The 14,779-nt window shown below is 42.2% G+C and overlaps 1 protein-coding gene across 2 annotated transcripts in view; it reads right to left on the bottom strand.

The window, feature by feature from the left end:
• CDH13 (cadherin 13) overlaps positions 1–14,779 on the bottom strand; it is a 781,695-nt gene that overhangs the window by 42,151 nt on the left and 724,765 nt on the right. For both annotated transcript variants that reach the window (XM_038368674.2, XM_038368676.2), the window contains one exon: positions 6,526–6,668. In XM_038368674.2, coding sequence (XP_038224602.1) covers positions 6,526–6,668 — 143 coding nt within the window. The remainder of the gene's footprint in view (positions 1–6,525; positions 6,669–14,779) is intronic.

Below are 14,779 nucleotides of genomic sequence, written 5' to 3'. Positions count from 1 at the left end.
TATAGTCCGAGTTCTTCATGTTTATTCCCCATACTCATTACATGCGTAATTTGTCACAGTGTAAATACTGAAATCACATTGGATTTAGAGACAGTTCTACATAGTCCTACATGTTCTTTCCCCTTTACCATTGCTTACAGATATTTGCATAAAAACAGAGCACTCCACCTTGTTTCGTTGCTGCAAATCCTATGCTAGTTAAGTATCAGTTTAACGTAGCCCACCCCCAATACTCCTCCTACCATGAGCAGAGAAGGGACAGGAACTGGTACACTTGCACCAACAGAGATTTTCTCTCCAATGGGGGAATCCTTTACTGAAGATTTGTGGGCAGTGTTCAGCCCCTTTGCTTCTCCTGAATAGCACCTCATGAGTAATGCCAAGGGGCTGGAGCTTATTACAGAATCAACTCCAAATCAGAAGTGATGACTATCTGAGTTTTGTGAGCCTCATCATAGCACCTACATCCTGAGTAACAAAAGGGATATTCCACATGATATTATACTGACACATGGTAACTAGAAGCCATATTTTTAAAAAAGACAACAAAAATCACCATACTTGAGAATTCATAGCACAAAGTAACAGAACTTTGTCATTCCACAATCACACTGATAACATCCTGCTTATTTTCTGGGCTGGGAATGGAAATTTCAAAATCCAATGAGAAAGATTGTTCTTAGAGTTTTCAGCCTGAGCTAAAACAGCCAGCTGCTCTATTTTCTGGTAATCACCCAGAATACTCCAGTTAATAATAATGTTTTTGGGATGATTATTGAAGGATACTGCAACATATTCAAACAAGAAATACTAACATTTTCTTGAAAGTTTGTTCCAGCCCAGTTTTGCAAACCCAATAGGCTTCTTGCCCTTACACAAATAAATAAATAAATAACAGTATAGCATCCTATGTCATGATGCAAACTACCACATTTTACAATAAGGACACAGCAGTGTTTTGAGTGATTACCGCAGCATTTATTTCAATAAGGGGGCATCAGGAAGAAGCCTAAGATGTTTTCTAGGTTTACCTAAATCTGTATATTTCCCATTATCAGCCTGCTCTCAGATTAAACACAGTTCACTCCACTTATGTTAACTCTGCTCCATGGTCTTTTCCACCAGCATTTAATTTCTCCTTTAATAGACCAGAGTCTCTATGTCCACACAAGCCCTTAATAAAGAGGTCTCAGACTCTAAAGACATGGTCTTGACCTTTACAAATATCAAAGGAATACAAAGAAAATTAGGATGTTCATTCCAAAAAGTGAAATTTCTTCCACATAAAAGGTCATATTTTTTTAATCTATAAAATTAAATACTATGACGATCAAATTCATTATTATCTATGTTGTTTCAATAAGTCCTGGAAGAGATCAGAAGGGCTGTTTACAACTGCAAGAAATCATTTCACACTTAACCAAATTTCCCCTTCAGATACAGTTATAATGTTGAAAAAGAATATCATCAAGATATCTGACATAACTATTAATTATTTTTTTCCTGCAGTGAGAATGGCAGCCACAGCTCCATCTACTAACATCCTGTTGTTAAGAGCATCTTTGTGGTGGGCTGAAGAGAAGTGATGCAGATGAAGATGTGGCTGACCAGTTTATGCACAGAACTGCCAATGAGAAATTCCTGAGTTATATTCCCAGCTTGCGACACACTCTGTTTTACAGTTTGGGAAAAGTGCCCTTATACTCATCATTAGCATTGTCAAATGACCTCAATCTAGTGACCACTGGATTCAGTGAGAGATTTTCTATTGACTTCAGTGGGCACTGCTAAGAGGGGCAAAACTAAACAAATCTGTCTCTGTGAATTTGATTCCTGTCATTGTGAATTTGATTTCCATTTCACCCCACCTTCTTACCCATAATTTATACAACAGATAGTGAAAGAACATGCTGGAATAACTGCAACACATTCTGTAGCTAAATATATCCCAGGCACTGTGGCTAGCAATGGGAACATTTAGGCTTCTCAACCCTTTATTGTATGACTAACTCTGACATACAGCATATAAAGGACAGGCTTGAGGACTCCAATTTTGGAGTCGAAGCACTATGACTGCATTCTAATTGAATGCCTTAATTAATCATTAGTTTTGAATAAGGAAAAAAAACAACTTCCTAGAGAGTGGATAGCTGTAACCTAGGTTTATTAAACTCCAACACTATTAAAAATCAGAGGAAAAATCTATAGGTGCCTTCCCAAGGCATGTATTCAATATCTCAGTCTTATTTTTATGAGTTTAAGGCCAGATGTTGAAGTCAATGAAAGTCAGTCCACTGACTTTAATGGGAGCAGGATCAGGCTCTTAATATTGGTCACAGGGGCTTGACTGAGAGTTTTCTAAATCCATGAAAGGCAAAGTCTGCAGCAGTTCAAGCTTCCACAAGTTGATATGGATCAAACTTGACTTGGAGGTGAGAAGATAGTTCAAGTTCCACCCAATACCTAGTCAAAGTCAGAATTAAACAGATGCTACTTTTTGGCCATATCAATCACAGAATAAAGAACCCTATGATGTGTTATTAATAGATTGAGAATATGTTTGCATTGGCCAGGCTGAAATCCACATTAAGGAAGAAGATCAAATAAATATCTGCTCTCTTTTCCTGGCTAGTGGCCACATACAATGGCTGGAGAAAAAACCTACAGCATGTGCCAGAACACAGCCTTTGAATAAAAGACTCTGTGGTTGAGTATCTTTTGCCTCTCCTTGCTCCAAGACTCTTGGCCACATGCATAATTTGAGCTGGCTGAAATAACACTATGTTTTCAATTTACCACCCAATCTGTTTGGTCCTCTTTAAATCTTCCAAGAATAGCCACTATCACACATCATTCTAACCTTATTCACCAATTTAAACTAGAATATATTCAGTAAACTGAAAAAAATGACCTTTCCCTTTGGAGTTTATGGACACTGCAGCTCTCAAAAAGAACATATGCAGCATATTTTAATTTAACCTTCTTTTAAAGTCCTGGAAAAATTTTATATTCATTTTAGATTATTCTACTACCAAGCTACATATATTATTTAGCTTGTAGGAAATGTAATAAACCTTTTCAAATTGGGCATTAGAGTTAATTGGCTAGAAAAATTGAGCAGAATCCAGCATGGCTGGATGGTTAGCACTTTTTGGTGACCCATCAGTAGGGGAAAGAGGGGAGTAGATGTGCCTCACTGGCAGCGTGGACATATCAGCGCCCCAGAAAAGACCGATGACCCAATGCAGTGCCTACTGAAATCAGTGGAAAGACTCCAACTGGCTTCACTGGCCATTGGATCAAGCCTTTACAGACCCTGGATTAACACTATACCCCTTTGACTGCACATAAATGGTGGGACAACACTTGCTCTGGTTAAAATGGAAACAATCAAGTTATGAGTCTGGTACATATTGTTGTACAATGAAGTCAGCAGATACATTGCAGGACTTCCCAATAACATCAATAATGCACTCCTGAAGGCAAAGGGGCCAGCATTTCTCAGGCAAGGGTTGAGCCTGATATTAATGATATCAATCAAAATATCATCCGCTTAACTGTATTTTCATACAGGTGGTGAACATTCTAAATTAGCCATTCTCTCTATGATACACTTGCTGGCATGTTTATGAAGATACCTAAGAATAGAAAAGTAAGTAGTTATGTAGACACTATCATGCAACTCTTAAGAGACACATGCATATTACAATAGCCTTCTTTGGAGCTGATCAGCTCAAGAGTGAAGCTAAGGTACTATAGGCTTTTGTTAGTAGAACAGGGCTTCCTGGAATTCTGGTTCATTCTGCATGATATCCAGAACAACTTTATGGTTCTGCACAAACCTCAAGGAAACCTCCAGCATATCAAGTGGGGTCCTGCAGGGATCAGTTCTGGGTTGGTTCTGTTCAATATCTTCATCAATGGTTTAGATAACGGCATAGAGAGTACACTTATAAAGTTTTGAAACCACCACTATGCTAATTCAGAACTACCAGTTCCCTCATTACTTAGGATATTGCCATTTTCATGAACAGTTCAGGTAGGCTACATATTGTGAAGATATACAATTCTTATAAGTGATTATTCATACATTAGCATGAGACTGCTGAAAGCACATGTGGCTCCCAGTGACTTTGCTTGGAGGTGTCCAATAATGTCAAAGTCGATTGACTACCATGTTAACAGTACCTTAGAACTACTTCAGATAGACATAACAGACTTCCTTAATGACGTGCTGCCTTTGAATATGGCTCCCCAAGAACACAGAGAGTTCCTTGTACCAGTCCTTTGTGAAACCTGCTCCCCCTTTTTTTTCTGAGAAGTGCACAGGTGCCTTTCCCTCTTCTTGTCCATCCATTCTGCCCAATATCTGGAAAAGAACCCTGGCAGAAGTAAGCTGAGATTCTCCGGTCAGGATGCATGTTGTCATCGAGGTATTCTGGTGCTTCATAGCTGGGTGACCTCGCTCTGTACTGAGGCCCCCATTTCCAACTGCCTTCTAGCATATCTTATTACCTGCACACGTTTGAAAGATGTTACTGATGAAGTTAACTACAAAAACAACAACTGTGCAGTGGTCTGTACAATTCCTTTTGCACACAGCCATGATGCTCAGATACTGCGACATGAGAACCTACATACTTGTAGACTAGGAGAAAATAATCACTGTGACTGTGCCCGCATTGGCTGGTATCTGCACCTGCATATATTCAGATGTTTTGCTCCCTCATCTCTCTCTCTCTCTGATAATTGGTGAGACAATTTCCCCCTGATCCTGCATACAATTCTAAGCCTCTGCTTCCTGCCTCTTGAGTGTCTACAGCTTTGCCCTTGATGCAGACACAGTGGCAGGATTTTTAATGAGGACAGACACGTGGGTGGATTTTTAAGAAGCAGGCTGCAACTGTTATTAAATTTAAATAGAGGGGAGGGGCACTACCCGCCCATCATCCATACTGTCCTATACCAATCATTTAATTGGTTCCAGTTCAGAGGTTACAGGGTTCTTACCATATCACCCCCACTCCAGGTTAGATCCTGGGAACTGAGGAATGCTGGCCAATCAGTACCCTCCCCTCCAATTGACCAACCAGTGAAAGAGACTCCTAGGGGAGAGGAAAGGAGCTATCCGGTGTTTCTCACCAAGTGTCTTCCTCCCTTGTTGAAGGGCTGTTCCCTTTCACTGCTGGCCCCGACAAGCTCCCCTACCCACGGAGGCAGGTGGTTGGGGTTTCTGAAAATCAAACCCTAAGTAATTTGATCCCAGTTTTCCTATTGGCTCAACATAATGTTACAGGGGGTCCCTGGTATACCCACTAATCAGTTGTTTCATATATCCGTTGCTCATCAGTAGGGACTATGTCCGATTCACGTTGGTCCCCATCCGCATATCCGTCGCTTCATCTTTTGCCTGGCTCTTCTTCGGGTGCTTCCCCCAGTGTCCAGAGGTGCTGGGAGGGAGGGGAAGAAGCAGGGATGGGGTGCGCTCGGAGGAAGGTGCAGAACTGGGTGGGAAGAGGCGGGGCAAGGGTGAAGGGGGGCCAGGAAGAGGCAGGGTGGGCCACTATTTCTTATGGGGAAAAATTCCCCAGTATCCGTTGTTTCAGTATCCATTGCCCTTTTCAAGAATGCAACCCTGACATATACCGGGGACCCCCGTACCTTTCTGATGCTATTATAATTAAGATACATTTTTGAAAAATGATTAGCCAGCAAACATAGGTAAAGGAGTAGGTTTAGTGCCACATTTCTTTTATGGAAATTACACTAAGAAAGAAACACAGTTATGAATATACAAGTAAATTGCTTCTGCAGAAGATTCTTTTTTCCTTTTGCACTGAAGGAGATGATTCCTTTTTCTTGTCAGACCTAGCAAAAGTTTCCTGAGCCAAGTCATGTGATGCAAAAAATGTAAAATTACCCTCCTAAAAAGAACATTTTACAATTCATCACCAGGGCTAAAGCAGCTGCAGCTGTGGGAAAGGGTTAGCATATTAGCTGTTATATTACATACAAAGCCTTTCTTTATTTTGTGCCTTCAGCTCTGGAGATTTGCAGGAATGTTCAGGATTTTCGCTACATTTTTATGTGCTACAAAAGTCACTTGTAGTGAATTTTTGCAACATACTTTAATTTAGATTATACTCGACAGAAGAAACTTTAATACACATAATATGTAAAAATATTGCATTTTAACAAGGGTTTTTAATTATGTTTTTATTGTCACTGTCATTATGTGTTAAATAGGATAGAATTCACCATATCCAGGATGAGTTTGTTATTGGTGCCTTAGGCTTAATAACAACTCAAATATTATGAAGAAATTAACTCTGATAAAGATGATTTATTACTACCCAAGTACATTCATCACATGCATTGTTTACTATTAGCAGTGAGGGCTCTGTAGGATTAGATGTCTCCAGCCTGCCCCCAAACCTATGCCGTTCTAAGTTTGAAATCTAACTTCCTCCCCACTTCAAGGGGAAAAATATCAATCCAGTAGTCTTATCAGCAACCATTACTCACCACTGTCTATTGCCAAAAACAGTGCTGTATAGACATTGTTGTGGACATAGGGTGATTCACGATCCAGGACAGCAGTGGTGAAAATGGTTCCATTTGTAGGATTAATTTCCAGCCATCCTGCCGGATCCTTATAAACAGAATACCTAGGCAAAAAGATAAAAGCCATCAACTGATCACATATCTAACCTTGAAATGATTATGTTATTACAAAAGGAGAGCCCTTTGCACGGACTGCCTTTCTTAGGAGAATCTCTTAAGCACTTTCACAAACAGTTACTTAAGCCTCACAACACATCTTTGAAATAGGTGATTATAATTAGACTCATTTTATAGATGGAGAAACAGACAGAGAGAGGTGAAGGCCAACAGTTTCAAACACCTAAATCAATATTTAAAACACAGGCAACCTGGCTCTCATGGGTGCTGACTGCCTTCTGCTGTCTATCTGAGGGCTTTAATACTACTGCCCATTATTGTAGTATCAGACCGCCTTCCACATAAAACCAATAGCAATAGTGAAGCCCTAGTGAACTTTATCGAGTCTCTGGCACTGTTCCCTTTTCAGGGTCAGAACTCTGTGGGGGGAGGGGGGAGAGGTAGTACTTATTTTGTTGTTGTCTTTTTGTTGGATATTTTGGATTTATATTATTTGATTGGTTGCTAAGGGGTTTGGGATTTGAAGGGAATTAGAAGGGTGTTTAAATGCCATTCTTATGGCAGCAAGGATTTTTGGAAGAGGAAGGTTTTGCAGTGTTTCCTAAAGATGGTCCGATGCTGGATCTGCTTGGTCTCCTCTAAATATTCGTTCCATATCCAGCTCCCCTCCTCCAAACATGCTTTGTCTTCAGCTCTCATATGCTTCCTTCTGGGCTTTGTGATCTGCACTGTTCTGCGTCCAAGCTGTGGGTGCTCAGACTCTCTGAACAACCAGGACTTCCATAGTTACCTAAATATGGATATAAACCATTGCTTTCTGGGAGCCCTGATATGTACTTCACTACTGTAGACTATGCTTCCTTCTTATCATGATCATTTAGGTCCTGATTCTGGACAGATTTAGGCCAGTGCTTAACTTTATGCACTATGAGTAGCATAATTGAAGTCAAATTTACATGTAAAACTCTTTGCAGGATCAAGGCCTAATTTTGTATGCAGTTAAATACATTGAAATAATCTAACCATAATGAGTTGAAATAACTGACACAAGTTTTCTTTTTAATTAAATATTTTAATGCATCAAGTCTCCAACGAAAGTGCCTATTGCACAATCAATAGGCACTTTAGCGAGACGCTTGTCTGCTTGAAATGGATTGCTGTATAGGTCATAACAGTCAGCAAGTCTACCATAGGTATTTTGAATCGCTATCAATTGACATGAAGCCTGTTTATTGTTTTATGAGTACCTGTGAATAACCAAGTAATTTAGAGTGGCCTCCATTTAAAAGGCGCATTAGGCAAATATTTCTGCCAAAAAATTATCCACCCACTGAAGGAAACAATCTAAAGCAGTGGAAGTCAAGAAGAAAATAGTGCCAGAAAAGAAAAAACAATGAATTGATGGTCAGCAGCCTAAAGAAGCGAGCACACTGAATGCCTGTTTCAGAGGCTTGCCTTGGTTTCAGGTAACTGAGACATTCTATTTATTTCAGGTACTTATATGGAAACCATTACCACAGCATTTAAGCACCTCGCAATCTTTAATGTATTTATCGCCACAGTAAAATCTATTAACTTCAACTGACTTTGGACCAGGCAAAGGGCTCAGACTAAATCCTATCAAAGTCAATGGAAAGACCAAAAAGAAAAGGAGTACTTGTGGCACCTTAGAGACTAACAAATTTATTAGAGCATAAGCTTTCGTGAGCTACAGCTCACTTCATCGGATGCATTTGGTGGAAAAAACAGAGGAGAGATTTATATACACACACAGAGAACATGAAACAATGGGTTTATCATACACACTGTAAGGAGAGTGATCACTTAAGATAAGCCATCACCAGCAGCAGGGGGGGAAAGGAGGAAAACCTTTCATGGTGACAAGCAAGGTAGGCTAATTCCAGCAGTTAACAAGAATATCAGAAGAACAGTGGGGGGTGGGGTGGGAGGGAGAAATACCATGGGGAAATAGTTTTACTTTGTGTAATGACTCATCCATTCCCAGTCTCTATTCAAGCCTAAGTTAATTGTATCCAGTTTGCAAATTAATTCCAATTCAGCAGTCTCTCGTTGGAGTCTGTTTTTGAAGCTTTTTTGTTGAAGTATAGCCACTCTTAGGTCTGTGATCGAGTGACCAGAGAGATTGAAGTGTTCTCCAACTGGTTTTTGAATGTTATAATTCTTGACGTCTGATTTGTGTCCATTCATTCTTTTACGTAGAGACTGTCCAGTTTGGCCAATGTACATGGCAGAGGGGCATTGCTGGCACATGATGGCATATATCACATTGGTAGATGCGCAGGTGAACGAGCCTCTGATAGTGTGGCTGATGTGATTAGGCCCTATGATGGTATCCCCTGAATAGATATGTGGACAGAGTTGGCAACGGGCTTTGTTGCAAGGATAGGTTCCTGGGTTAGTGGTTCTGTTGTGTGGTGTGTGGCTGCTGGTATCCCCGATACTGTCACGGCTAACCTGGTGGCTGAACTTTGTGACTTTGTCCTGACCCATAACTATTTCACATTTGGTGACAATGTATACCTTCAAATCAGCGGCACTGCGATGGGTACCCGCATGGCCCCACAGTATGCCAACATTTTTATGGCTGACTTAGAACAATGCTTCCTCAGCCCTCGTCCCCTAAGCCCCTACTCTACTTGCGCTACATTGATGACATCTTCATCATCTGGACCCATGGAAAAGAAGCTCTTGAGGAATTCCACCATGATTTCAACAATTTCCATCCCACCATCAACCTCAGCCTGGACCAGTCCACACAAGAGATCCACTTCCTGGACACTACGGTGCTAATAAGCGATGGTCACATAAACACCACCCTGTATCAGAAACCTACTGACCGCTATTCCTACCTACATGCCTCTAGCTTTCATCCAGATCATACCACTCGATCTATTGTCTACAGCCAAGCGCTACGATATAACCGCATTTGCTCCAACCCCTCAGACAGAGACAAACACCTACAAGATCTCTATCATGCATTCCTACAACTACAATACCCACCTGCTGAAGTGAAGAAACAGATTGACAGAGCCAGAAGAGTACCCAGAAGTCACCTACTACAGGACAGGCCCAACAAAGAAAACAACAGAACGCCACTAGCCATCACCTTCAGCCCCCAACTAAAACCTCTCCAACGCATCATCAAGGATCTACAACCTATCCTGAAGGACGAGCCATCACTCTCACAGATCTTGGGAGACAGACCAGTCCTTGCTTACAGACAGCCCCCCAATCTGAAGCAAATACTCACCAGCAACCACACACCACACAACAGAACCACTAACCCAGGAACCTATCTTGCAACAAAGCCCGTTGCCAACTCTGTCCACATATCTATTCAGGGGATACCATCATAGGGCCTAATCACATCAGCCACACTATCAGAGGCTCGTTCACCTGCGCATCTACCAATGTGATATATGCCATCATGTGCCAGCAATGCCCCTCTGCCATGTACATTGGCCAAACTGGACAGTCTCTATGTAAAAGAATGAATGGACACAAATCAGACGTCAAGAATTATAACATTCAAAAACCAGTTGGAGAACACTTCAATCTCTCTGGTCACTCGATCACAGACCTAAGAGTGGCTATACTTCAACAAAAAAGCTTCAAAAACAGACTCCAACGAGAGAGTGCTGAATTGGAATTAATTTGCAAACTGGATACAATTAACTTAGGCTTGAATAGAGACTGGGAATGGATGAGTCATTACACAAAGTAAAACTATTTCCCCATGGTATTTCTCCCTCCCACCCCATCCCCCACTGTTCCTCTGATATTCTTGTTAACTGCTGGAATTAGCCTACCTTGCTTGTCACCATGAAAGGTTTTCCTCCTTTCCCCCCCCTGCTGCTGGTGATGGCTTATCTTAAGTGATCACTCTCCTTACAGTGTGTATGATAAACCCATTGTTTCATGTTCTCTGTGTGTGTATATAAATCTCTCCTCTGTTTTTTCCACCAAATGCATCCGATGAAGTGAGCTGTAGCTCACGAAAGCTTATGCTCTAATAAATTTGTTAGTCTCTAAGGTGCCACAAGTACTCCTTTTCTTTTTGCGAATCCAGATTAACACGGCTGCTACTCTGAAAAATGGAAAGACCATCATTGACTTCCACAATAGATGGATCATGCCCTAAATTCTGTCTTCCCAGCCTATATGAATAAAGCCAGATTCTAATCTCATTTACACCTGGTTAGCTCCATTGACATCAGGGAAAGTGGTTCTCATTTGCACTGGTGTAAGTGAAATCAGAATCAAACCTTTATTCTGATGGCCCAGGAAATGGAATTTGCTTTTTGATCTCCAGCTTCCAGACCTACTAAGCTGTAGCCTGATCCTACTCCCATTGAAATCTATACATATTCATCCTTGGCTTCTCTTGGAGTCCAATAGAGAAAATGTAAACAAAGAAATGGAAGCAAACACTAACGAATAGTGAGTGGTACAGTCTATCAAATGTGTATGCACTTCCACTTTAATAACCATTCAAACATTAATCAATAGTTGAGCTTTACCTCCCATAAAAATTAGTTGCTAGAATAATAACAAGGCTGATAATTATTTCATTGTACTCATTTGTTTTTTCTTTTATTGTTGTTTTTATAACATTGCAACAAAGGTATGAACAAACAAAATATGGAACCAGGGCAGTCTCAGCAATTCCCAGTCTATTGTAAGGCAGCAAATTCTCAATTAACCCTGAAACAATTTTAGGAGATTCAACACTTTTAAAGTAATAAGAATTTAAAATGGATTATATTATCTTCCCTGATTGCTCTATAAAGCACTGTTGAATGTACAAATAATAATAATAATAAAAAGAATTGTATAGTCCGTGATTTGGCTTAGGATATTGTAAAAACAGTACTTTGTCTTTTCCACCAGATGTTTTACATATTGTAAGAGTATGCTGTGGTATTGTTCAGATGATTGTTCTTTGTTCCTTTTTCAAAATGAGGGTTCTACTACCAAAAGGCTTAAAATAGACTCTCATTAAGAAAAGCATTATATAAAAATACAGAATACAAAGACTGATTTTCTCCCCTTCTGCTGACTTCAAGGGGACGCACTGGGCATTCAGCAGTTTTGAAAATTGTGCCATATATCCAGGTGCCAAAGTATGGGCTTAGCAGTCTAACTTTAAGCACAGAATTTTGTAAGTCGAGGCATGTGCATGTCGACAGATTTACTCACCTACATATAAATGTAGGCCCATATTCCGTACTGTGTCAAAGACCTGATTGCAGCTTGTTCTTGTTCTGCATCAGCACTTGTGAAACTTAGAGCAGCCTCAGTTTGTTCTAATCTGTGCCAGCAGACTGTGCCCCCGCCCCAGCATGTTTGTCAATGGGGATCACCAGAGTATAACCCATTTGGCTTCTCCTAGTGACATGCCCCTCTATGCCAAGAGCTGCAGGGAAGTGGGAGAGGAGCCAGCTACACCACCTCCCTTAGCTGGGAAATCCTCAGCTGAGAAGAGCTTCATGGTTTATGGCATCTCTGGAGAGGTGTAGCAGAGTTAAAGCATGGGAGAGAAAATCTGACTTAATATGTGTGTGTGCTGGGGTGCCTGGCCCACGCTGGGCTCTAAGGGGTTAATAGAGCCCTTGGGAGGCTGCGCAGGAGGCAGCCAATCAGATGGGACCTGCAAGGAGTAGCCAATCAGGGCCAGGCTGGCCCATATAAGAAGGGCTGCAGAGCAGCTTCAGGCACTCCCTGGAGCTTGAGAGGGGGAGGAGGACTGGCTGCCTGGCAGGCTGAAGGCAGCAAACACCCTGGACAGAGCAGTGCTGCAGGCAGAGACCCAAGAGCTAAAGGCAGCTCATGGCAGGCTGAAGGCGTCTGCAGGCTGAGGCCCTGAGGCAAGGGCAAAGATGGTGCTACAGCCGCAGGGAAGTGGCCCAGGGAAATCTACCAAGGAATCATAGAATCATAGAATCATAGAATATCAGGGTTGGAAGGGACCCCAGAAGGTCATCTAGTCCAACCCCCTGCTCAAAGCAGGACCAAGTCCCAGTTAAATCATCCCAGCTAGGGCTTTGTCAAGCCTGACCTTAAAAACCTCTAAGGAAGGAGATTCTACCACCTCCCTAGGTAACGCATTCCAGTGTTTCACCACCCTCTTAGTGAAAAAGTTTTTCCTAATATCCAATCTAAACCTCCCCCATTGCAACTTGAGACCATTACTCCTCGTTCTGTCATCTGCTACCATTGAGAACAGTCTAGAGCCATCCTCTTTGAAACCCCCTTTCAGGTAGTTGAAAGCAGCTATCAAATCCCCCCTCATTCTTCTCTTCTGCAGACTAAACAATCCCAGCTCCCTCAGCCTCTCCTCATAAGTCATGTGCTCTAGACCCCTAATCATTTTCGTTGCCCTTCGTTGTACTCTTTCCAATTTATCCACATCCTTCCTGTAGTGTGGGGCCCAAAACTGGACACAGTACTCCAGATGAGGCCTCACCAGTGTCGAATAGAGGGGAACGATCACGTCCCTCGATCTGCTCGCTATGCCCCTACTTATACAACCCAAAATGCCATTGGCCTTCTTGGCAACAAGGGCACACTGTTGACTCATATCCAGCTTCTCGTCCACTGTCACCCCTAGGTCCTTTTCCGCAGAACTGCTGCCGAGCCATTCGGTCCCTAGTCTGTAGCGGTGCATTGGATTCTTCCATCCTAAGTGCAGGACCCTGCATTTATCCTTATTGAACCTCATTAGATTTCTTTTGGCCCAATCCTCCAATTTGTCTAGGTCCTTCTGTATCCTATCCCTCCCCTCCAGCGTATCTACCACTCCTCCCAGTTTAGTATCATCCGCAAATTTGCTGAGAGTGCAATCCACACCATCCTCCAGATCATTTATGAAGATATTGAACAAAACGGGCCCCAGGACCGACCCCTGGGGCACTCCACTTGACACCGGCTGCCAACTAGACATGGAGCCATTGATCACTACCCGTTGAGCCCGACAATCTAGCCAGCTTTCTACCCACCTTATAGTGCATTCATCCAGCCCATACTTCCTTAACTTGCTGACAAGAATGCTGTGGGAGACCGTGTCAAAAGCTTTGCTAAAGTCAAGAAACAATACATCCACTGCTTCCCTTCATCCACAGAACCAGTAATCTCATCATAAAAGGCGATTAGATTAGTCAGGCATGACCTTCCCTTGGTGAATCCATGCTGACTGTTCCTGATCACTTTCCTCTCCTCTAAGTGCTTCAGGATTGATTCTTTGAGGACCTGCTCCATGATTTTTCCAGGGACTGAGGTGAGGCTGACCGGCCTGTAGTTCCCAGGATCCTCCTTCTTCCCTTTTTTAAAGATGGGCACTACATTAGCCTTTTTCCAGTCATCCGGGACTTCCCCCGTTCGCCACGAGTTTTCAAAGATAATGGCCAAGGGCTCTGCAATCACAGCCGCCAATTCCTTCAGCACTCTCGGATGCAATTCGTCCGGCCCCATGGACTTGTGCACGTCCAGCTTTTCTAAATAGTCCCTAACCACCTCTATCTCTACAGAGGGCTGGCCATCTCTTCCCCATTTTGTGTTGCCCAGCACAGCAGTCTGGGAGCTGACCTTGTTAGTGAAAACAGAGGCAAAAAAAGCATTGAGTACATTAGCTTTTTCCACATCCTCTGTCACTAGCTTGCCTCCCTCATTCAGTAAGGGGCCCACACTTTCCTTGGCTTTCTTCTTGTTGCCAACATACCTGAAGAAACCCTTCTTGTTACTCTTGACATCTCTTGCTAGCTGCAGCTCCAGGTGCGATTTGGCCCTCCTGATATCTTTCCTACATGCCCGAGCAATATTTTTATACTCTTCCCTGGTCATATGTCCAACCTTCCACTTCTTGTAAGCTTCTTTTTTATGTTTAAGATCCGCTAGGATTTCACCATTAAGCCAAGCTGGTCGCCTGCCATATTTACTATTCTTTCGACTCATCGGGATGGTTTGTCCCTGTAACCTCAACAGGGATTCCTTGAAATACAGCCAGCTCTCCTGGACTCCCTTCCCTTTCATGTTAGTCCCCCAGGGGATCCTGGCCATCTGTTCCCTGAGGGAGTCAAAG

This window comes from Dermochelys coriacea, chromosome 12 (genome assembly GCF_009764565.3).
Source record: "Dermochelys coriacea isolate rDerCor1 chromosome 12, rDerCor1.pri.v4, whole genome shotgun sequence".
In the NCBI taxonomy this organism is placed as follows: Eukaryota; Metazoa; Chordata; order Testudines; family Dermochelyidae; genus Dermochelys; species Dermochelys coriacea.
This window is presented reverse-complemented; position numbering and strand designations above follow the sequence as displayed.